The sequence below is a fragment of the Sciurus vulgaris genome (genome assembly GCF_902686455.1).
Source record: "Sciurus vulgaris genome assembly, chromosome: 2".
Lineage (NCBI taxonomy): Eukaryota > Metazoa > Chordata > Mammalia > Rodentia > Sciuridae > Sciurus > Sciurus vulgaris.
The window spans coordinates 104,761,960-104,788,608 of NC_136462.1; the positions used below are offsets into that span (position 1 = coordinate 104,761,960).

A 26,649-nucleotide genomic window follows, 5' to 3' on the forward strand; every position below is an offset into this window, starting at 1 on the left:
GATTTCTGTTTCAAAAAGGTGAAAGATGACAGTTAATGGGCTTCTCTGTCTTTCCTTGGGTATGGAAAGATGGAAATATCAGTTCTTCCTCAAATAGTCAAGAAAATAATAATTATATATTATGGCTATTTAGCCTCTTTAAGTCATTTTAAAATGTACAATATTAAACTGCATTTCTCTTTAAGTAAAAGGATTTATAAAGCAACTATTCTCTGTAAATATCAGCAGTATTATCCCTTGTACTTTAATTTCTGATTTAAAATAAATCATATGCCAGTTGAAGAATACAGAATGGAATTCTAATAAATTCTTTGGATGAGTATACGATTTCTAACAGAACCAAAGGAATCTGAATCAAGCAGTGATCTGAAAAATAAAATGATTCAGGGACAGATTTTTATTGCAAATATTTACTCAAAAACTACTATATACAACAGAATTTTAATAGCCACTTAAAACATTTAACATTCAGTGAAACAAAATTTAAGAATTCAAAGCACGTTTTAAGAAGTAAAACTGTAGCATTTAAATAAGTTTATTAGTACTTCAAAGCAAACTATTGTTCTTCATATTATTCATCTCTATATCTATTATGTTCTAGATGACAAAAATACTGCAAAATCAATTTAGCAGCCAACTTATGGGTAAATTAGGCTAAATTCCCCAAACCAATTTTCTCTATCATTGCTTTAGGTCCCATTTGAAGTTTCTATTTTACAATTAAGAAAATGTCACTTAGACATGACTAAATACATGCCAGGACATGTTTTCAGTTTACTGCTTTACAGTATCTACATTATACCATACTTTGGTTCAGCTTCCAGACCATTTTTATGGGTCTATTTGTAAAGAAGATATTAAAACAATATTAAAAGGATAGTAGCTACAGAAGTTCAACAATGAATTTCTACTTTATACAACTAGTACATCGGGATTTTTGCACAGCTTACATACTGACCAAAAGCACAAATATAAATTTATATTTTAATAATTTCACTTTCACTGAAAGTTTAATTAAAGGTAAGCTTACAGCCTGGCAGGCTAACACTGTTATGGAGGTACACAGATTCAAAAATTCTGTTTTACATGCTTTTGACAGACTGGAATGTTATATTGAATTCAAAATTAAGTTTATGTTCATCCATATTCTCATTAGATCAATTTAGCACTCTGAGCATGCTCCATTTACCAGCATTATACTTAAAGCCTTTATTAACAATGCCAATCAGTCATTATTTAAAATCTATTACTCTGAAAAGGTACATGATTTCCAAATCTCTTTCTTTAAGTAAATGAAAAGATTACACAGATAATAAGTATTTTAAGCTTAGGACTGAAAGTTTGAAAAGTTTAATTAATGTAACTAATATTCTCATAATCCATTCATTTCTACAACCAAGTCTCATTTCTTCAAAAACATAGCCTTTTGACCTCAAACTAAGCCTTCATTAAAATCCTGGTCATGTTTTTAAAAACTTGGAAATCCATACCATGCATGCTATAGTTGGTGAACTGATTTGTTTAATAACTTAGATTGAACATACAAGTGAAGTATACAAATGACCTCCCTCACATTTTCCTATTTCTGAACTCCACCACAGCACTACCGAGCTCACCTGATCGCACTGTTCCAAATGCTCTTTCTGTTGGTATGCTACAATTTAGAATGACTAATTTCAACTTTGTTCTTTTTCATCTGCCAAGTCTACTGTCGTCTCTATTGTACTACGACTCTTTTCTCCAGGAATGTCATTTGTTCGATCAGACACTACTTCATCAGTCTTGGCAGAAGAATCACCACCTTTCTGAAGAATCTCTGTGGCTTCATACTCAAGTACCTCTGATGGTGTCAAAGGTTCCAAATGAACACTGCCTTGCTCACTTACATCAGAACTAACAGATGCAGATTCATCTCTTTTTCTCAAAAACTGATCAATGCTAACATCACCTGATGTTAACCGCAAATCCTTAATGTTCTTCGAAGAAAAGAACACACTCCTAGATTCACTGGAGTTGTGATCTTTAATCTGATCACTTGATATTATGTTTTCTGAACTTTGGCCCATCTTCAATTCCATTTCCTGACAAATGTGCTGTATTTGTTTTTCTTTTTCAATTTTATCTGTACCAATATTTAAATCATAACTGAAGATTTTCTTTGAGTCAGTTTCCTTGTCTGCAAGACAGGTATTATTTTCTTTATCTGAAACTGTTGTATTTTCTTCACATTTTGTTGCTGATGAATCTTCAAATAAATTTCTATCACATCCATTTTTTTCTTCTGCTAAAAAAGCTTTATCTTGCTTACTGAAAAAATAAAATCATTCATTATCTATTTCTTCATAAAACAATGTATTTGAACACCATCAAAATAAAGGCATATGCTAAGAAATAATTATAATAAAAAAAAAGTCAAGGCATCTTTGCTCACTGAAAAGGAAAACATATGCAGATTCCAGTCTTTGCTGGGAGGTTACAATTTAGGAAGAGGCCATTTTCTTAAACAAGACTGTGAGAAACTCTGGATAAATATTTTAAAGGACATCCAGGGAGTCTATCCACTGATTTTAAAGTCATTATTTCATCTGTTCAAGACCTTGGACTGTTTTTGGTTAAAATTTAAGTGCTGTTATTAATCTGTCAGAGCACCTAACATTAGGAATATATTTGAAAAAATATTTCTTTCTATAATGGTTTTTGCATTCTATGCTTAAAATGTCTGTCCCTATGCAAAATGAGATATACATTGACAAACATATCCCTAATTTTTTACTAGCCTAATTTTAAAAAATAAACACATGCCTGAAAAAAACACATACATATATACAATGTATACATATATCTGTGTCTATGCATATTTGTACAGATTAAAACTAGCTGGAACTCAAGATTTTTTCCCAATGAATTATGCCAATATCCTAGCAACATTTTCAAATAGTCACTTATCATTTATTGAATTAACATATGTATAAGGCTATCAATTTATGCTGCTCTACTGATCTGTTTATAGTCTAGTTTTGGGCCAATACCACACTGTCTTAACAAAAGATTAATAATGTACTTTATTATCTAGTAGAGCAAATCACCTATATTCTGCTACTCTTCATAAATCTATAGTTTAAAAATGTAAAAGACATTTGTACAACAATGATCATTGAAATCATGCTAAAAATAGTGAACACACAAATTAGTATCTAACATGGAGAAATAATAAAATACATTATGGTATCTATAAATAGAAAATTACAAATATTATTTTAAGTTTGCCAGTTTCCAAACCAGTCTCTTTGAAATATTCAACGTAATACTGTTTAAATCTATAAATTAATTTGGCAAATGGTCTATCTTGCAAGTTATCTCAGTAAACTTTTGCTTTGTTTTAGGCACATTTTTCATTTTTGTTACTACTGTGAATCAACTTTTTTGTCCAGTATGTTTTATAATCATTGGTCTATCAGATTCTGATTTTTTTTACATTAAACTACCTTATTAATATTAATTTCAATCATTCTTAGCTCATTTTCTTAGATTTTATTGATCAATTACATATAAAAATTATATTTTTTCTCTCATTTCAAATTAGTATAATTTTTATCTTTGTTCAGGTCATATTAAACTATAATTTATAGAAAATGTTCAATATAGGGAGTCTGTTTTTCCTAACTCCTTAATTGATTTTTTGTTAGCCTTCTGCCCCAATCTGCTCCAGAACTCAAGGAAACATGTTAGGTGAAGACAAGGCTAGATAACTTACTACTAAAGCCCAAGATACACTTTCATAAGGTCTTATTCAGTGATTTACTTTTTTGAGGTAAGAAATTAATTAATCTTAACAGATTAACAATAAACCCACTGTAAAACATGGCATAAAGAAAAGGGTAAAATACTTAATCTAAAATACTAAATAAAGTTCTAATTAGAATGCTGGGATTCTCTTTTGCTAAAAAGGACTATGTTTCATAGAGATCTACCTAAGCACTGAAATTCTTAAAAACTCAATCCCTGAATTTTCAAACTTTTATGTTTAGATCCCACCACAGAAACATCTTTATAGCTTTTTGAAAATACTTTAAGATTACTTATTTGCAAAAATTGTCCCAGTCTTATAACCTGTAGCATCTTATAACTGTTTTTATTTAATAGGAATAACTAAAATTTATTAACATATACTAAGTAATTTAAGTATTAAGTACTTTTTAAAAAATTTAACAACTTATCAAATGTACTGTGAACGTTAATAAGATTTAAAAACCAAGGATCTGGATTATTTTTAGTGAAATAACAATTTAAAACTTTATTTAATTAAAAGTCATTACTGAAAGCAATAATATATACAAAAAGCTACAGAGTCCTCTGTCAGTTAATTTTGAAATAACATGGTATACATTTTATTTTATACATTTAAATTATAAGAGATTCAGTTTTTCCTTATATTTACCTTTCAGAACTTGATGATTCTGTTTTTTCTTCAGTCATATTAGATCTTGCAATTTCCTGAAAAGATTCACAATATTTTACTTTTACATTCATGATTAAACTTAAAACTATTTTTTGTCAGATTGACATTCTGGATAAAAGAAACAAGTGTACAACAAAGAAATACTGAATACAACAAAGAAATAGGAAAACAATTTTTTAGTCTTAAGTAGAATATTTTCATAATAGAATTTTCTGTAACAAAAAATAGAATTTATCAAAATATTAACTTCTAAGAATTTCAGTAAATCAAAAATTTCTGGATCAAATTCAAGAAGTAGTTATCCAGTGATATCAGTACCTATTGTCCTTAAATCTCTTTCAAATATCAGCTATAATTATAACTGAACAAAAAAATAGTAAATGAAATTTGAATTTGAAAAACAAGATGCAATCACAGGGGGGTGAGAGGTGAGGGGAGGAGGAAAAGAAATAACTGACAATATTTGTTGCCAATAGTAAAAGTAAAAAACAAAAACTAATACTTTGGAAAAATTCACACCCACCACTGATGAGATTAAAACTAATATTAATGAACGCGATTGCTTGATATTATGTAACATAACGTCAATATTTGGAGGATCTAAATAACTCAGTGAATCAATATTTTTCAAAAGACCAATACATGATATTACAAAATCACACATAGTTAAAAAAATCCAAAGTGTAAAACAAACCAACAGATTTTGATGTACAAAGTATAAAAAAATTCAGTGATGCAATTCCACAATGCAACAAACAAAACAAATGCAACAAACAAAAAAAATTTCACTTGTTTAGCACTGGTGTAGTATCAAAGGAAAATAATCGCGATTATCTGAAAAGATTTAAAGTACTGGGTGGAGCTGGATATTTTTCAGATATTTCTACCAAAACAACATATCATATTATACCAAATTCAGAAACATAAGAATCTAGTTTTCCTCCACTAAGAAAGACATTAAAGAGATATACACAAGTATAAAACAATGCCATTCTTCTAAATTTCTTTTGTTTGGGGGAAACAGTTATTTTTCAGAAATAAAATTGTTATTTGTTAACATACACTGGGTTTACTATTGTTATATTAATCAATCAATAACCGTTTTTAAAAATTCTAACATGGTAAATACAAATGATTTTTTTATAGTACAAATGGGTATATGTAAATAGTACTGTCTGGAGTTCTGCAGTGCACACCAACATGGCTATGCAAGGCACCCTGTCTCCATCTAAAACTGCAACGTTTTCAATGAACTTTTCAGCCTGGCTCTTTAATCATGTGTGGACAGTCATCAACACAACACTAAAGACATCCTCTAACATGAGAAAGACCAAACTAAACAAGAAGGGACAAAGAAAGGGGTCTGAATACATGAGCGACATTGCTGGGAACAAAAGAAAAATAATCTATATACTTACTATTCCCAGAAAGGTATGTTATTGTACCAGTTAAACAATAAGACAACTTCCAAAAACAGAACTAAGAATAAAAGACTAAAGAGCACTTCAAAATTACAAATATGGCAACTAAAATAGGTAAGTAAGCAAGAAAGAAAATATACATTGAAAGGAGATGATACAGTTGATCCAATGTAGTAAAACAGGAGAGAGAGAGAGAGAGAGAGAGAGAGAGAGAGAGAGAGAGAGAGAGAGAGAGAGAGAGAGAGAGAACATGAAAATGAAATAACAAAGAAGGAACACAAGAAAACTTTCTCAAAACAGAAGTCTTCAAAATGCAGGCTTGTCAAACACCTACCATAGTGAATGAAAAAGAAGGCAATGGGCAAACATATCATGAAATTTCAAAACACCAGCTATAAATATAATCATTAAGGTTTCTAAAAAGAGCAAAGTAACCTAAACACAAAGAAAAAGAACAAAAAATGGCATCAGACTTATTAAAAACAATACTGAAAGAATGCATAGAAAAATAGTTTTCTTTACACATTGGTCAAACTACCATTGAAGTAAATATACTTTTAGATGTGCAAAAACTGAAAAAAGATACACTACTTCTGAGGAAGCTGATAGAACACACGAACCAATAAAATGACAAGGAAACCAAGAAAAGAGGAATTTATGCTTCAGGAAACAGAACATACAATAACAAAGAGTGGCAAAGGAAAACGCATCAGACTTAAAGAGCAACCAGTTTAAATTGAAGCAGGGATCAGAGAAGAGATCTCCAGACCTCCCCAAAATGTGTGTGTGTGTGTGTGTGTGTGTGTGTGTATAAACATTTTGGAAAAAATATTTTCAAACATTACATAAATTCTAATTTTAAAAAAGCATTAGGAACAGAAAATTAAACAAACGAGTAAAAAAAGTATGCATATTTTTAACTCCAGAAAGGTAGTAAGAAGTATAGGGATGGAAAGGAAATCATAGTACACTTACTGACCCAGCATATGCAATAGTTTCAAAAACTGTGCTGGGATCAGTGCTGTTGTCAAGTCACACATGGGCCTCAGGAAGAAGAAAAAAATGCACGTCCCTAAATACAAGTTTTTGGGTATTCTTAATTGTTGTTTCTCAGAATATTAGTCAAACAACACTGAAAAACTGAAAAACAGCTGAACTGAAATCTACAACACGAGCTTAACTATTCTAACCAAATCAGAATTTATTATCATTTAACTTTCCTAGCTTTAATGAAAGCAAACACATCAATAATATACTTTCAAAATCTAAGTTTTACCTTGTAACAAGTAAGCAAACTGCCATGTTTGACAATTTCTCTTGACCAATGGACAATCTTGAAAATGTTTAACTTGTTGTTAGTTTACTGAAACTTCTTTGCAAGATGCAACTGTGGATACAACTGTTAAAAAGTTCTGAATACCATTTCAAAAATCTGTATGAGATCGCACTAAGCACAATATGTCAAGTTTTAGAAGACCCAAATGTAATGTCAGTTTTATATTACAAATCATTAATACCATATATCGTATATTGCTTTAAACTATTTCAGATCAAACTTGGATAGAAATTTAAACTGTCAAGAAATTTAAGTGTCAAGTCAGTGGCTATTCTACATAAATCTATGTATTTATAGCAAACAACTTTTCTTTCATTTAAAAATTTGAAATCTGAAGAACACTTTATTTTTCATGTCTATTTCAAATGTGAAGTCAGGGATGTGAAAATAACTTGGCTGAGATATGTGTCACCCACTGATGACCAGGGCTGATTTGGCTGATGTGACTAGGTGGTTGTCCTCTTCCTCCCTCACCATTTCATTTTCAACTTCTTAACTTTTTCATTTATTTTCTAAGCTGGGAAGATAATCACCTCTTGCTAAAGTTTCATACTTACTGAATATACTTTCAAAATTGCTTTCTATAATTTGTTATAAGCAAGAAGAGAGGCCTTTCATGAAGTATGCAGCTTTATGTACACTCATTGTATTTTCATTGTAGAACTTCAAATAATTCCATTTGATTCATTCATTCTGTACAGATAGTTTGCATGATGTTTTGTAATCAAGATGTTTTTTTTTGGTACGAAGATGCTTTCAATTTCAGCATAATGTATTCTGCCATTAGATAGTATAACTTTTAATATTTGATAAACTTCTTTAATTTGGGTCCTAAGTGTCTTGATTGTATTTTACCTCAATGACCATCAAACATCATATGATTTAAGTTCTTTTAAGACTGACAAGAACATCCCATTGGCTCAGTGATTCTCTCCCTCCCCTATGCATATACTTCGTACAGTACTAAAAAAGATGGTCACATTTCAACGGATGCAGCATTTTTCATGTTCTATTATGACTATGAGTTACGAATGGCACAAATGTGGCATAATCCTTTTAGGGGGGAAGTACTGGTTTGTATACCCCTGAATATATACACTTATCATATCTGCTCCATTATTATATCCCTGTCCAGGAGAATTTTTTATGTAAATATCATCTCTAATTTTTTTTTTTTTTTTTTTTTTTTTGGAACTGGGGTTGAAATCAGGGGCACTCAACCACTGAGCCACATCTCCAGCCCTTTTTGGTATTTTATTTAGAGTCAGGGTCTCGCTGAGTTGCTTAGGGCCTCACTAAGTTGCTGAGGCTGGCTTTGAATTTGGGATCCTCCTGCCTCAACCTCCCAAGTCACTGAGATTACAGGCATGCAGCACTGCACCTAGCAAACATCATCTCTAACTAATTAATATTTTAAGAAGCCAGATAATATCTAGGTTTTTTTTTAATAAGTTTTATTGGGAGAAAATTTTCTATGTATTTCCTTTGTGTCAATCAAATCGGCAAAACTTTCTTTTGTCATGACATTATTAAGCATGCCTAATAAGATACATTTATTCATGATTGATTATATTTGGCTTATGATCAAAAGAGAATGGAAAGTACTTTCCTTCTTTAATTCTCAATAGTATTTCAGATTAACATGATCTGCTAATAGCATTATACATGTTTTGAATTTATTAGATAAGACAGATTCCTTTTTATGATTATGTATATTACAATATAACCTGTATAAGTTCAAATAAATCAGAAATAGTCCTACACCAACCTTTCAATAATTCCTTAAGAGGTAAACTACTTTTGCATAAAATATATATCTAAAATCACAATATTTTATCATATTCTATAAGGCATCATCTATCAAATTATCAATTTAAATATATTTTTAAAAATCTTCAATTTAAAAAAAGGATCATAATGAAACATGAAATTTCTGTAATTACAGATTTTAAGTTCTTTCAATCTTGAAACCACTGTTTGATCTGGAAAAATTTAACTGATATATTATTGCTAAAAAATATGAATGGGCCAGACATAGTGTGGCGCATGCTTGTAATCCCAGAGGCTTGGGAGGCTGAGGCAGGAGGATCCCAAGTTCAAAGTCAGCCTCAGCAACTCAGCCCTAGGCAACTCAACAAGACCCTGTCTCTAATAAAATACAAAAAGGGGATGGGGATGTGGCTAAGTGGTTAAGTGCCCCTGGGTTCAATTCCCGGTACCAAAAAAAGAAAGTATGAATGCAAAATAAAATAAAAGCAAGGAGTTTGAAGTATAAATAAGGAGATTATGATAAATGAATTCACTAATAGAACATTTTTTTAAAAGATTAATCTTTTGCAAATCTTTGCCTAGCTTAAGAAACAGATTTCTACCTGAATCATGTGCTTAGATAGATCCACACTCAATTAAATCACTTGTGATGAAATCAGTGGCCACAATGAAGGATTAAAATTTACTTCCTAAAGTATCTTTTGTCTTTTCTTTTTGGCACTAGAAATTGAACCCTCAGGTGTTTTACCATTGAGCTAAATACCCAAACCTTTTTATTTTTCAGTTTGAGACAAGAGTCTTACTAATTTGCTTGAGAATCTTGATAAGATGTTGAGACGGGCCTCAAATTTGTGATCCTCCTGAGTTGCTGGGATTACAGGTGTCCACCACAACACCAGTGGGTAACTTCTTTTTCTTGAACAACTAGTATATTCTCTAGCTTTTGAAATTTCTAAAATTTCATTTTCTTTTTCACCATTCTAAGAAAATTCTTAATTTTAACTCTGAATTTCATGGTAATTCTGTCCTAAGGGTTTCAATGTTAAGAGACTTCATTTTTAGCAGGCGAATACTGTTTTTCTAGTCAAACTAGTTACTGCCCTTGTAGTTTTGATCAATTTCTCCACGTATTTTCTTCTGAACATACCACTTGCCTTTTTAGATGCTATATTTGTTAGAGGAAAAAAAATTAGTATAAGTTGAAAATGTTTATTTTTAACTAATACATTTAGTTAAATATATTTAATTTATATAAATTAATTTATATAATTAGAGTCAGTTTATGAGTGAGGCAAATCACAAAAGAGAACATTACCCTACTCCCTGCCACCCAAGACAGGATGGCAAACACCAAGTAATAAGCACCAGCAGCGTTGCTGGAGGAAATGCAAGAGTGTAGATAAAGATACTCCTGGAGACGCAGTCTCAAGGCAAAGTCAAAAGCTGAGTATGGAGCAAGGACACTGAGAAAAAATTCACCATCCTCAACATAAGGAATTAACACAGGAATTGAATCTGGTACTTGCCTTGAGGTAATCATAGCAAGGAGAAACCCAAAATCCAGGTGAATGCCTTCCTAGACAAAAACAAACCCCACGCTAAAGGATTAACATTAGCATATTTCCACATATACATACTCTTTACACAGGTCCTACACATAGTGTCTCCCTTTCCAACAAACATGATACAACACCCAGAAAAGCAAGGGGAAAAATATCTGTAAGAACACAATGAGGAAGACATGATCTGGATACTGGAATTATCAGACAGAAATTTTTAAATCACTACAATTAATATGTTAAATGCTTTAATAGAAGAAGGGAACAATATGCAAGATCAGAATGGGATTTTCAATAAAGGATCAGAACCCTAAGAAGAATCAAATGAAGTGCTAGAAATAAAAACAAATATATTCACCATTACGGAGGTTAAAAATACCTTTGATGGGTTCATCAGTGTACCTGGCACAATTAGAAAATGAATCAGTAAAACTGAAGATATGTCAGTATACAAAAGTACCCAAACTGAAAAACAAAGGAAAAAAAAAAGAGTGGGTTGAGGAATGGAAATATAAACCAGGCATCTAAGAACAGGGCTAACATCAAATGGTTTACCATATGTGAAACTGGAACTCCAGAAGTAGTAGATAAGGGATAGTTCAGAAAATACCAATTAGGATAAACATCAAAAAACAGTTAAAGACACAAATAGACAAACATATAAAAAAGCAAATGAACAAAACAGACTTAAGACATTTCATGTTCAAACTGGTTGATAATCGAACAAAAATGACATATTACATGTACACAAAGACAATAATTATAGAAAGACATCTTGTCAGAAAATATGCAAGCTAGAAAACAACATTCTTTAAACCGTTTGAAAGAAAAAACAAAAACAAAAACAAAACTGGGAATTCTGTACCTACCAAAATGTATCTTTTCAAATGCAAAAGATTTTATTAAACAACAAGTCTCAGAAGAATTAATTGCCAGCAGGCCAACAACATAAGATATATCAAAGGAAATTCTTCAAGTAAAAGGAGTATGACAGAAATGGAAAACTACATAAAGAAATGAAAAGCACTGGAAATGTCCCAGAATATAAAATCATCTGAAACTCTTAATTTTCCAGTATGCCAAGTGACTGAGATTTTACCTAGTTCAGGATCTTTACTTCATAAATTTATATCCACTACACAATAGTTAAACTAAATAATAGGCAAATGAAATATATGATGTGTTTGTCAAAATGAAAAAACCTTAATATTTTACTTAAAATTAAGTATTTTTATATTTGATAAAATTTTTAAATCTATTTTTTCTTCACATGCCAATAATTATTATTGACATATGCATTTGGAAATTGAAATTTAAAAAAAATCACACCAATAATATTTTCAGAAATATAAACCATTAAGTTATAAAACAAATCAAAACTATACCTTAGACACAGATTCTTGTTCCTTAATGGGAGCTTCATTTTTTAATCTTGAAAACAAAATAAATATTCATTATTTTATACTTAGAAATATTTTGTATGCTATAGTAATTAAAATATAAATCTAAACAAATGTACACTTTATACCATAAAAGTAAATTGAACCTCTATAAATGTATCAAGGTAAAAGTAAAGTGCATGCTAATAAAAGATTTACTAAATGGCTAAAAATGAATAAAGACATGTATTTCTATTTCAAAACAAGAGATTTAAGGAATGTTCTCTGCTAAGTACAATTTAAAAGACAAAGACATTAGCAAACAATTTCAAACAAAGAATTACTCCTTCAAAAGTAAAAACAGGAGCTAGAAATACACACACATACACACACATACACAAAAATATGCATCAATATTTATTATAATAGGACTTTAAAAGTAAGAACCTTTTTCTACAGTGAAATTCAATGATAATGTCACTTCGGTATGTATTACAATTAAGTTACTCTAGAGGCAGTGAAATCTCAAAAATAATCTAGAATTTTGAAGGACATATTCTTAAAAACCTCCATAAACATTACTCAAAAATTAATTATACAGTATAAACTTCTTGACTCCTAAACAATGCTTATTATAACTTACTAACAATATTAACAAAGGTCTATGTCATCTAGAAAACCTTATAAAATAATCAACGATATAACAGCTAGCTTTTCTAAAGGATCTTTGTTTCAGAAACTGATGATGACTAAAAGATAGTTATTTGGTGAACCAAGCATCATAAAAAACATATTGATATTATATACTAAGTTCAATTTTAATACACATAAGTAGGTCAGCCAACCTGACCTGAAATGCCATTAATCAAGAGTTAACTGATTCATAATTTGATGAAGGCTTAGTAACTGCATATATGAAATAATATATTTAACACAAGCAACAATTGCATTGACTTGAATTTCATGGACATAAATGAAGATATCTAACAGGACAAAAATGTCAATCCATGTCAATCTCTTGAAACATTCTCTCACGCCTTGTCAATGGCAAAGACTCTTCCTCTTTAGGCAGTGCCTGTGCATTTTAAAAATTAGGACTATAAAGGGCAAGAGTATATAGTTCAGTGGTAGAAAATGTGCTTAGCATGCATGAACCACTGGGTTCAATACCTAGCACCATCAAAATAACAATGATGATGATGATAAAGCAGCTATAAATGCTAATGCTTTACTAGATATTAGTAACAATTAACTGTAAAATTATTTATCTATGTTTTAGTTATTGCAAGAAATTAGGAACAACAATACAGATAATGGCCGTTTTTTGGCAGAACCATTATATTGGTAGTGTATTACAATAAGCTACAATTAATATGTTGAACAAGATAAAATGAATAAAACTTGAGCAAAAGATTGATCAAATATACATATTTCAGTAATGTTTGGGGTTAAATACTAATCTCAATTATCTAAATAATATTCATAAAAGACTATAATTATCTCCAACAATATTCATAAAGGGGAGATTATATAAAGTATACATACAACTTCACTGTTTCAATGGGGTGTATGGGGAAATAATTGTTTTAAGAATAACATTTTTAATAAAAAAAATTAAAAGTTAATCTAGGGCTGGGGCAGTGGTTCGGTGGTAGAGTGCTTGCCTAGTATGTGTGAGGCACTGGGTTCGATCCTCAGCACCACATAAATAAAGGTATTGTGTCCATCTACAACTAAAAGAATACATTAAAAAAAAGTCTAAAATAGATAATATGTTAATGAAGCATTGAAATAAATTTTATCTATTACAATTAATTTTTATTTCTATGCATTCCATCATTTTAAATTCAATTTGAAAAAACTTTAACAAATTGGTCACAAAACACCTAAAAATATTATATAAAAGATTTTTAGGGCTGGGCAGTGCTTGCCTAGCATGCATGAAGACTCGGGTTTGATCCCCAGCAACACACACACACACGTGCATACAGTTATTTTCTTTTCAGTTTACTGTTGAAATGTTATCAAAGACCTTATACTCTTAAAAAATTACCATACTAATCATTTTCACATATGGCTATTACAATAAGTTTGTTTTATGCAGCAATTAAAAATAAAAGACTTTAAGCATGTTTTATTATTGCTGGCATTTCAATTGGGGAAACTGAGTTCTCTGATTATCTCTGCAATTGAGGTTAGTGATGGAGATTTTTATAACTCTTCATTTTACTGGTTAAGAAACTGGTAGGTGGGCTGGGGAGAGAACTCAGCTGGTAGAGTGCTTGCCTCGCAAGCACAGGCCTTGAGTTTGATCCCCAGTACCGCAAAAAAAAAAAAAAAAAAAAGAAACTGGTAGGTGAGAACACAGTAAGTTACTGAAATAACTGACATTAAGAGTCTATGATCCCAAATCTTGTTTTATGCCTTTTGCTATACTAGAATTCTCTTTAAGGGACAGACTTATGATAAATAATAAAAGCACTTAGAAAAACAATTCTAAAATCAATTAGAAAAGTACTCTATAAATTTCATCATCATAAACTTATAACTAAAATTTTATTATAGATGCATAATTTAGGGTTAATAAGTTCTAACGTAACTACTGATATATTGACATTTGGGGAAAGAAAAAAGTTTTCATACCTATAATTTCTATTCATTAAAGACACTTGCTGAAACAGTCATCATTTGAGATATTCAACTGCTTTAGAGAAGACAGTCAAATTTGCTAAGCTCAAAAGTTCTGAGCAAATGACCTGCCTGTAGGTAATTGTACTTTTTACCTGTAAATGTTGCAATTTTTAATAGAAAAATGTAGTGTAGTATTTAGAACATCAGAGTTCAATGCAAAGAGAACAGAAAGACTGATGATCAATTTCAATATCATTAGCAGATAAAATTGCAAATATGTAATTTTTCTTCTTTATAGAAACCTGTTTAAATATATTTGTTTTTAAATGATAAATCCCTCTTCTGTAAAGTCTAAAATGAAATAAATGGCTCTGTATTTTTCTGCAGGTCACATGACCAACACAAGGCTACACATGAAATGAATATTCTGCTTCAGTGACAGTAGTATGTTCTTTTGAGGCTTCAGTCTCATTATAAACATACCACAGGAGGGGAGAGGAGCAATAAGGAGGGAAATATTCAGATTCATTCATCCATAAACTCACAGCAATAACAGCATTTATCGCAGAAATCTCTGTGAATGAGTAATGAATACCAAATACTTGGAAGATTATAGGGCACATTGTATGAGATTAATAAATGTTATCTATTAGTATTATTTCCAAAGCACCCAGAAACCACTCCGGAAGGGGGAACTCAGGCAAGAGATTTTATTAAGCTGACAGGCAGAGTGTCTGCCTGCAGGTGAGAGAGAGGGAGAAAATGAGATTGAAAGTGAATAAAAGAGAGAGAGAGAGAGAGAGAGAGAGAGAAAGTGAGATTGAGAGTGAGTAAGAGAGAGAGAGAGAAAGCAAGTGAAAGTGAGGAGGAGGGAGAGGGAGAGAGAATGAATGGTGATGAAGACATTCTTAAGTAGTAGAATTTCACAGGCTAATAACAACGAACCAATGGCTGGCAAGGAGGTACATGGGCTAACAATCTGGATGAATGACTTGACTAGGAAGTTCACAGGCTAGCAATCTAGGTTGTAAGATGGTATGGGGGAGGGAGAATAATGTTGGCAGCAGAACAGCAGATCTGATGCCAATAGGTAGAATCTGGAATCAGTCTTCCTGTTCAAGACTTGCTTGAGAGTGTACAACACAGGCTACTTCTACCATCTAAATTATCTCCATTGTTTTGATTCTTCTGCCAAGCTTCCACCCAATACTCAAACACAATTTATTAGATATTTATTTTGATTACTGGTCTACTCCCCTTAGGACCAGGCTTATTTGCTCTAATATGAAATGATCTAACCATTTCTGAACACCTGGTTTTGAGCTGATCATCTAAAATTAGAGAAGAAAGCAGAAAAATCATTCCTAAATAGAGAGAAGACAGAACTAGGCAAAGACAGACAAGGAAACAAGGAAAACAAAATATGTATGTGTGAAAATGTAAAGAAAAAAAACCAAGACCACGGATGTAGGCAGAATTAATGCCAGAGTATGATTCTATTGTGTTCTGTGGTTTTGTTGACAATACTGAATCATGCCCTAGACATTTCATTTATAAACAACTTCCCTCAAGGCCAGGAGACTAAAAAAAAATTTTTAAATGGCAGTAACTTCAGAATTACTGGCAGAAGTTGGTATGGTTTGTTCTAAATGATGGACTATAAGACAGTTTCGTTTATCTTTCCACCTCACTGTTTATCCCATTCTTTTCTGCTTACCAGATTATCAAGGGTGGGAGACCAAACTGCTAGAAACCACTGTATCCTTTTTTTTTTTTTTTTGGTATGAGTGAACCCAGGGGTGCTTAACCACTGAGTCATATCCCCAGCCCTTTTATATTATTTATTTTTAGAAAGGGTCTTGCTAAGTTGCTTAGGGCCTTGCTGAGACTGATCCTGAACTCTCAATCTTCCTGTTTCAGTATCCCCAACCACTGGGGTTACAGGTGTAGGCCACCACACCTGGCCAAGAAATCACCATATCTTGATGCACAGCTCCTATTTACTGACTAGCAACTTCAAATGAGTAGCAAATTCACTTAAAAAAAACAAACAAACAAAAAAAAACTACCTTCCAGTTCCCAAAGATTTGATTTGAGATATTAATGACTGTGAGAGAATCCAGGGAAAAGATTCCCTCATACCTCCAACCCCAGTCACATTTCAAAAGTTTAGAGAAAGATGCTCAAAATGAACTCATAGATCAGAGTGGTTTGCTGTTCATTTTTAATTTCTTTTTCTAATAACTTAAATATATGACATATTTCGACCATTTTGAACGCTTAAGATTCTATAACTTGGATTATGACTAGAGATGATGGTTTCTCCATGTAAATTCAGAAATTCACAGAAAAACAATGATATAAGCCCTTATTCTTTGAAGTTCAAGACTCAATGTGAATAGATATTTTTAACAGAAATTTTGCTATAGTTTCAAATGTAAAGAAAAAAAGTTGCCATTTACCTCTAGAAAAGTTTACTTATTGCTTGCATATATGAAAAACAATGACTTAACGATTTAGTTTTGAGTGGGATAATAAAGTGATATTTCATGTTAAGAACAGGTTCAGATTCTTTCTGGCATAGTATTTCACAAAAATTACAGTTATGCAATATATACATTGTTAATGGTATAAATGATTATGAAATCAGCTGACTATGTGACCCTGTGAAGATGTGAATCCAGTGTGGACTCTATGTCTCCATTCTGAGTCCCTTATTCTATAATTACCTTAGTGGCATCAATCATGTTTTTTACTCATGTTTTTATTTCCAACACCTGACAGAGTCTTGTACTGGAAGGTAGGATATCAGTGTTCAGTGTCAATGACTTATGAAAGGATTATCTACATTATACTATGAAAAGAGCAGTGTATTCTACTAAGAAAAGAGCAATGTAGCACTATTGGTGCTAAGGATGAAACCCAGTATTTCTCTTGTGATTCTGAAAAATAAGAGGAATTCACAGTCAGAATTCCATTTCTATTTCTTCTTAGTATATTTTAAATTAGAAGGGACTTAATAAAATGTATACACAAATTTTAATCTTTTTTTTTTTTTTTTTTTCGCGGTGCTGGGGATTGAACCCAGGGCCTTGTGCCTGTGAGGTGAGCACTCTACCAACTGAGCTATCTCCCCAGCCCACAAATTTTAATCTTTAAAGCACATTGTGCATCTCATAAATCTTCAAAGATTATTTTTAAACCCATTTCATAGATGAAGTAAGGTAACTTGACCACAAAGTTAGTGAGACAAAGTGCTAAAATGCTGATATTTTACCTCTAGTCAAGGCACTCCATTTTGCTTAGACAATCACTTTAAGAAAATCAACTTTTAAAATGACTACAAATTGCACTTTGGACATCTGATTCAATCAATAAGATAGACAACTCAGTAAGTAACCTAGTTTTCCAAACTTGAGTTACTACGCATTGACCATGGGCTTGTACACTCTAAAAATGTGTTAGAGGGGAATTACCCTTTTTTCCCCTCAACTTGGTGTCAAGAAAAAGAATCTCACAAAACTTACAACTTTACTCTACATTACAATTGATCTACACAGGCAAATACACTGGAAAAGAGAAGGAAAATGGAGATTAGGGGAAACAGCAAAGGGAAATTTCATGACTGAGTTCAATAATATCTCTAACATTTGAGAGAGGTATTTTTTAAAAAAATCTTTTCAAAGTTCTACTAAAGAAAGTTATTAACTATTTCTAACTAGAAGAACTACACAGTGTCATAAAATTAAAAGAAACAGCTATATAACTATTATTAACTAGAAGAACTACACACTGTCATGAAATTAACAGTCAAGATTTATGGAAATAAATACCTGGTAATAATTAATAATTTTTTTCTTCAAAAAGAGAATTCTGTAAGTTAAAAAAGAATGATTTCCTTCTAAACAGGATTCTGTACTAGTTTTCAAAAAGTGTTGTTTCACAGTCTTTAGACAGAAAAAGCCAGAATTACTCTTAATTCTGACATTAAAGAATTACACAAGATTCAATTAAAGCAGTCTAGAGGAATATACTGCATAACTGAACTGTAAATCAAAATTACAACAACCACAATGTCAACAGACTGCCACTAAAACTCTCAGTGATGAGAAGATTCTACACATTCCAGGATCTCCTGCCATCAGGAAGTAACAGTATTCACAGGAGTAACAGGAGTAAGAGCAGGAAAACTAGAGCAGCAGCAGTGACAACAGTGAGGGTCAACTTTTTTCCAGGTCAGTACCAAATAATTTAAAATAAATATTTAAATTGCTTAAATTGGTAATTTAACTAATTAATTTCCATATACTATTTACTAGAACCATGCTGAAAAGAATTATTACTTGTCTTTCAGTGATGAGGAAGCTGACTTGATAAGGTTAAATAATTTACTCAAGGTTATAGAGCTGGTTAGATATAAAACTAGGATTTAAACCTAAGTCTACCTTATTTCAAGGCTAAATTCCTTTCACAATACCAGACTTTACAGTGTATGGATAAACAGTTTTGGTGTGGACAATTAAAAACCGTGTAAGGTCCCTTATTTCAATAAAAAATACAGAAAAGAGATGCATAGGAGCCCCTCCATGTTGGCAGATTATAGTAATCTTCTTTATGTGGTCAAATACCAAGCTGACCAGAGTGAGGCTGCAGAAAGATCTCAAAATCAGAAGTGGGTTATAAGTACACGATGTCTATAACATAGTCAAGTTAAGGTAATGTAATTTAGGGGAAAATATTGATACAATTTATAAAAGACAGGTATGACTAAAATGAACCCAGGAGTGTTCAAAGAAATCCCTTAAAAATATGTCTAATGAGCTTTAGACACCAAAAATCTAATAGTCTGACTAATATGTGATGCAGCAATTACCTCTAAGGAAAGATAACTAGTTAAGAAAAGAAATTTAACAGAAATAATTTGTGGAAATGGTTTGGGAGGCCTAGAAAGAAAAATGGAAGGCTGAAGATCAGGGTAATTCCACTTGAATAAAATGTAGGCAGAAATAAAATCATTTGTACTTCTGTAGTGCTTTTATGTGCTAATTGCTAATCTTTATTTATTTATTTATTTATTTTGGTATCAGGGGACTGAACCCAAGGGTGCTTAATCACTGAGCTACATCACCAACCCTTTTTATTTTTTATTTTTAGAAAGGGTCTCCCAAGTTGCTTGGGGCCTTGCTAAATTGCGGAGGCTGGCTTTGAACTTGTGATCCTCCTGCCTCAGCCTCCAGAATTGGCTAATCACTTTCAATGTACTTTACATGTAAACTATTTCCTTTAATTCCCTCAAGACCTTCTGAGTAGGTACTTTTGTAATCTTTGTTTTATAAATGAGGAATTGAGGTACAGAGATCAGGTAACCGTTGCATAAGTCACCTACATCTAGTAAACAACAAGGCAGGAACTCCTAATTGGGCAACTGATTACAGAGTTTGGAGTCTACCACACTGCCCCATCCCTTTAAAGGTCTGAGAGGGTTGAATGTGGAGCTGGGTATCAAATCACCTAATCTTATCATCAAGAAAGACCTCCTGATGCCATTGAGGAAGGCAATAAAACAACAAAATCAGAAAAAAATTTCAAAAATCTTCTTCATAGATAATACAAACACTGGAAATATTTACAGTCTCAAGAAAAGTTAGGTACAAGGAGTTACAGAGAGAAAATAGAGGTAATTATGAGAAACTCTTAAGTTTCTCAGTGAAGCCACATTAGGTAACCATACTCTTCAACAAAATCATCCCTTGCTGCTATAATCAGAAGAGGCAGTTCATAACTGCACTGTTACATATTTCTTAGACTTCATAAACATAATAAAGAAACCATTATTTCCAAATAAAATTTCTAAAAATGTGAAAATGTACTTGCTGGCATCTAGTTATGTACTCCACCTTATAAATGACTCAGGAACATGAAATGAGATGTTTAGAAGTCTTTCTTATTCAACACTATATAACTACTTTACATTTTCCAATTAGAAAAACCAGAATGATAAATCTAGATCATTATTCCACAGACCATTCTATGGAGATTAATGTCATGAAATTAGTAAGTATCAAAGGGAAAATTCCAAGGTTGAACAAATACTCTCTTGTATATTCACAAGTCACATATAACACAGTAAATCCCACATTAAAGAATTTAATTTTAACCTGAATTTTGACCACAGAAACAGTTTTCCCCAAACCATGTATAAATCATGGATATTACTTCTACAGTACAGAACAGGAGAAATAATGACCCAGTTGCCTTCTTTTATAAAAATGCAAGAGGGTTGTTTTTTATAAAAGTACACATGCAGAGTAAGATAGACATTTAATTTTCTCAAGATCAAGATTTCCTGTTTCTGCTATTGGGAATCAAGATATGTAACTCCATAAGAATAAACTATGAAACTCAGTCATAATCAATACTGAAAAACAGATCCCTAGAACCCTAAAACAAGTTAGTACCTACAGTTACAAATAGAGCTTTGCCACACTCATGATTTTCTTCCCACATCACTGTCCATACCTTCTTAGTTTCCTCTGTACATTCCTTCTCATCTCCCTAACTTCTTATTGTCAGATTCTTCAGAGATCAATCTGTGGACCTTGCCCTTTATCTCCACTGTTATCCCTTGATGAGTTCATATACTTCCATGAATTTTTAAAAATTGAACTTTTTCATTCTGGAACAACTGTAGATTCACACGTGGTTGTAAGAAACAATATAGAGCAATCAGTCGCAAGTGCGCTTTGCTCAGTTTCCCCCAATGATAGCATCTTGTAAACTATAGTTCAATATCACAACCAGGATACTGACAATGATAACAATACACTGATGTTTTTGGAATCCCCCAGTCTCACTTGTATCCATTCTTATGACATTTAAAAAATGTCAAATGAAACTTATAGCCTAAAACTTTCCCTTAATTCCTAAAGGACTATGACATCTCCACTTAGCTATTGAATAGGTATCTCAAATTTAAAACATGTCTCAAACTAAAGTTCTCTTCCTCACTCCTGAACCTCCTCCTCCTAAGTCTTCTCCATCTCAGTTGATATCAATGCCATCTTTCCAGCTGCTCAGAATATTAACTGTAGAGTCATCCTCAACACTATATCTCACGCTTCATATCTAAATCATCGACAAATTCAAAACACATCCAAAAATGAGTCACTGACTTGGGTTATTAAATTAGTCCCCAACCAATCTCCTTAATTCTGCCCTTCCTCTCTTACAGGTATTCTCAACAAAGTTTACACACAAATGGGACATAGTATTCTTACATTTAGATATTTATTTTTTTTTTTATTGAGGTACCCTCTATTCAAAATCCACTAATGACTTCTCTTTTAAAATTAAAATCCAAATTTCTTATAATAGTCCCTTATGTTCATATACCACATGGCCCATATTATCTCACAGGCCAATCTCCTACTATTCTCCTTCTTGCTCCCTCCACTGTAGCCAAACTAGTCTCCTCACAGTTCCTTAAATCAGAATGATCCCATGTTGGGGCTTTTTTTCTTCTAGAAATGCTTTTCAATGTATATCAAAGTGGCTTCTCCTCACCTCATTCACAACTCTACTCAAAATGTCATGTCTCAGCAAAGCCTTCCCTGATTACCAGATTTAAAATGGCAGTCTTCCAACTCCCATCCCATATTCCTGTATCTTTCCTCCCTACTCCCTTCTTCAAAGTATTGACCATCATCTGAAATACTATATATTTTATTGTCTTTTGCCACAAAAAATGTAAGCTCCATGACAGTAAAAATTTTAGTCTATTTTTCTAGCACCTAAAACAATCCCAAAGTAGAAGCTCAATAAATATTTGAAAAATAAATAAATCCAGTGAGGAATAAATAAGTCCAAAGAGGCAAGATGTTTTGCCAAAATGTGATAATAGGGCAAGGATCCAAGTGTCTGTAGTTTAAGAATAGTTTTCTAAGAATGATGACAGACTCAAACTAAACCCATCAGACCTATCCAATAGTAACCAAAAAACATACACATATGACATGGCTATTTCTGATGAGGCAAATGAACTATTTAGAATAACTTGATGGTAAAGAAGGATCAGGCTTAAGCTAAAACTCATTAGTATCACACAAATTTAACTAGTTACCTATAATAATTAGCAAGATTTGTCCTGTTTTAGTTAAACCAATTTTTTAAAAAATGAAGTTACAGGTGACAATATAGTTTATACTTCAAGAAAATGAACTTGATACTACAAAAAATTGAGTCTCTGATAGTTTATAAACAACAGTACTCATATATTGCTATATCAAGAATGTGGTTGATCGTATTTTTGAATTATGACTAAGGAAGAACAAATTTTCCATTCTATAAACATACAAAGAACCAATGTTAAAAATGGAAAGAAACTGTTGTTTCTGGACAAAATTTTTAAAAATTGGGTAGAAAGAGGAAAGATGATAAAACTTCAGAGAGCCAAATAAGGAAACAAAGAATAGTATATTGCTAAGTTCAATACTAAGAAACAAGTCACCTTTGGTTTTTTTGGAAAATCTCTCATTTACATTATAAATTTATCCATAAACTTAAAACTAAGAGATTCAACTATTTTGATTAATAATCATAAAGTAAACATTACAAAATAAGCAGTCATCTAAACTGGCTTTATCTCTGATTTTAGAATAAAAGAAACCATGCTTGAGTTATAATTTCAGAGCCAGGTGATCCTTATGGGTATTAAGATCATAAAAGGCACTCTGCTAGTCTTTAAAATTTAAGAAATTAGTATAGTATAAATAATAAACTTTCAATTGTGCTAGAGGAAAAAAATTCAAGATGTACTAAGTAGATATAGCTCTCAGTTTGCATGCCATATAACAAGGCTTCCATATAACAAAGCACTGTTCCTATTTATTGAATAAAATAGCTTTTATAAGAAATTGTTTACTAGCAAATAATTTCTGAGACATTTAGACAAAATAATTTTTATTAAATGAAAATGATAGTACCAAAACTATTTAGTAGATCTATATTTGATATAAAATAAACAAATGACAAATGTAAAATATATATAAGAAAGAAATATGTGTATTATTGGTTACCATATGTATATATTTAATGTTATCTTTACTTCAAGGAACTACATTAATGAGTAAGTAAAAATTACAGATTAGAAATACAAATATATTACTTTAAAACTTGTCTTTAAGATCTGCAAGTTTTACCAATTCTTAACACCTTAAAAGTCAAAATTATAGAGCTACTATAAATAATAATCCTGAAATAAGGCACAGGATATCATAATGGCCTGAGAATAGCCACACTGAAAAGCTATCAATGGGTAGTTATGTGAAATCCACAGAGAATTCTAAAGAAATCTCTTGATGTTCTTAAAAAAATAAACACTGAACAAGTTTTAAAGAAAAGAATAGAAAAATAGACATCATAAAACAGATACCACTAAATTTAGAGAACATAAAATCAAGCTATTATTTAAACAATTTTTTAACATAAAAAAATCTGAGAACTGGTATTGTTGAAAAAATGTTGTGGGTGATGAATTTTAAATGACAGTAAAAATAACCATGATTTTTGGATCATAATTATAGAGACCTGTTGTTCCAAGGACATGAAAAGTAGACATGATTTCCTAACAACTCCATTTTTCCTATTTCTTGAACTCCATTCAGGGTAGAGGAAGATTTATGGGCAACAGCCAAAATTACTAAAGTTCAATTTGGATGATGAAGCACTGATCTGATAAATTTTTCTTGGTTATAATTGGCCCATGAGCTTAAGATCAAGAGCCAAAGCTGCCAGTGGGAAGTATGCTCAATTTGGTGGGCCCTGAGGCCGCCTCTGGCCAAATCAACATCAGCCTTACAAGAGGCCAGTCATGCAGGAAGGGAGTTTCCCTCAGATATGATTTCTTGAGGCCACAACCTAGAGCAGGTCCCACAGTCAAATTATTCACATTCCTTGGAAAGAGAGAACAGGCATCAGTTGTGTCCATCGAAGGGGGACACTGTCCAGGTGTACCCTGGATATTTTTTGAAATCTCTGGGCTGCTTCTGCACCTGAAAAATAAAAAAAATTTAAAAAAAAATAGCAAAATGACAGACAATGAATGAGGAAAAAGACAATCATCTGGTCTAAAAACTTAAGACATGAAATTAAGAAAGCAGACAAAACAGAAGAAAAGACAAATAGCCATATCACTTGGAAAGTAGTATTCTGAAGACAAGTGCAATAAAGAAAAACACAAATTATTTTAAGTGAAGTAAGAAAAGACCATAGCAACAAAAGTTACTTTTAGAGAAAACCAAATGGAGAAGAGCGAAAAAAAAATGTATGTTAAAATATGTGAACTTGACACAAAGATAAGGTGGAATAGGAATCTGGACCCATTTAAAAGCTGAACAGAGCTGAATAATGAGAGCTAGCATCATAAACTTGGCTGCTTGACTGCCTTTGTATAAGAAAATATCTCAGAACTTTGAATTTAGGAAATTCCAACTTGTCTTGCACCTGGTCATGAGCTCCACAGAGCAGGAACCTATTTCAACAAGCAGGTTAAAAAAAATTTTTTTTTAAATATTTTTCATTCCTATTAATGATACACTTAAAAATGCAATAAGTGCTAAAATCCATTAAAGTAAAATGCACTGAAGAAAATATAAACTTACTCAGAAAGATGTTCAGAAGTTGGGATACAGACAGAAACTGAAATTAGAAGAAAAGTTTTACATTTACAACAGCATATGAATTATAATGAGTGAGAGTAATGATTTAGTAAAGAATTCATATTGTGGTTGACCAAAAATAATGGAATAAATATCAAAAATCCACAAGAGCACAGTTATATATACATACCTTTCTCTATTACAACTTGGCAAGTATGAGTTTCATGTTGACTTAAGTGTGCAGCCATATTATCTAAGCCAGAAACATCAGTTAGGAAATCACAATTAAGGCACACTAGAGTAATGCCCCTATTAAAAAAAAAAATAGCATAAAAGAAAAGGTTTTTATCTGTTATGAAATCTATACACAAGTTCAATGATTATTTTTCCATCAATTATCTGCTTTTTGTGTAATAACTATAGCTTACCATTTGTTTTCTAAATTTGATGTAACTGAAATGATTCTCTGTAAAATGGTACAGCTATGTCCAAATTATGCTAATTATTTACATAAAGTATTTGTTTTATAAATATTTATCTCTCATACCAGTCAAAAAAGACCTATAACCCGTCTAGGATCCATTAACAATTTGCATTAATGTAGGCAAGACACATTGTATTTGTTACTCTGCTCATCTGCAAAGTGAGGACAGCATTCATTCACTCAATATATATTTACTGAGGTTGTCTTTATATAGTTATATTACTGTTATTGTGAACATAATGGTGAACAAAAAAAATGAGTACTCGAAATTTACAATCTAGTGTTTTATTTAGTTGAGGACAAAATCAGAAGAGAAATATAAAGGATTTAAAAGTATAATATGATACCTGCCATCAGCTGCACACTACATGCCAAGGTTCTCAGCATGATCATCCAAGGGTGGTATTATTAAACACAGAATTAACTGACGTAGTTAATAAAATGTTGGGAGTCTACAAGTTTACAATTCTCATCATCCCAGCACTGTGAATGCTACAGCCTACCTGCTGGGGTCTAAACTACCCATTCCCTTTAACAAAACTTGGGGGAGTGTTGCAATTCTTAAATGACACATGTAATAATTACGGATTTTCAAAAGAGGTTAGGAAACAGTCCCATAATCATCAAAAAATTCTGTTGAGTCCAGAACAGTTCTTTTATTCACTGGATTAAACTGGATAGCATTTGCTATTTGAAGTATTTAAACATAACTGGCATATTAAAGTATGTGTCATTGCCTTAAGAATCATATTTAAAATGTGTTTGGTCTTGTAACTTTTAGTTGAAAAGTATTTTAAAATATTATTAAGGCTGTAAAAATTTTGAGATGGTTCAGAGAACTTAGAAAGCAACTATATAATTTAATTTATTTGATATAAAAATTAAGAAATTGGGAGCTAGTTGGGTCAAGCATTTAAAGTGCTGTTTAAAAGAAAATCAAATATATTCAATAGAT

At 31.7% G+C, this 26,649-nt stretch overlaps 1 protein-coding gene across 4 annotated transcripts in view; it reads right to left on the reverse strand.

Annotated features, from left to right (window-relative positions):
- Nucleotides 1–422: 422 nt before the first annotated feature.
- ZNF280D (zinc finger protein 280D) overlaps nt 423–26,649 on the reverse strand; it is a 108,255-nt gene continuing 82,028 nt past the window's right edge. For 3 of the 4 annotated variants that reach the window (XM_079129919.1, XM_079129920.1, XM_079129921.1), the window contains 5 exons: nt 25,401–25,519; nt 25,214–25,250; nt 11,931–11,976; nt 4,439–4,494; nt 423–2,307 (listed from right to left, as the gene is read on the reverse strand). In XM_079129919.1, coding sequence (XP_078986045.1) covers nt 1,677–2,307; nt 4,439–4,494; nt 11,931–11,976; nt 25,214–25,250; nt 25,401–25,519 — 889 coding nt within the window. In that variant the 3' untranslated portion in view covers nt 423–1,676. Of the gene's footprint in view, nt 2,308–4,438; nt 4,495–11,930; nt 11,977–23,008; nt 24,605–25,213; nt 25,251–25,400; nt 25,520–26,649 lie in introns of those variants that run through there. The other variant, XM_079129922.1, reaches the window with a different exon arrangement.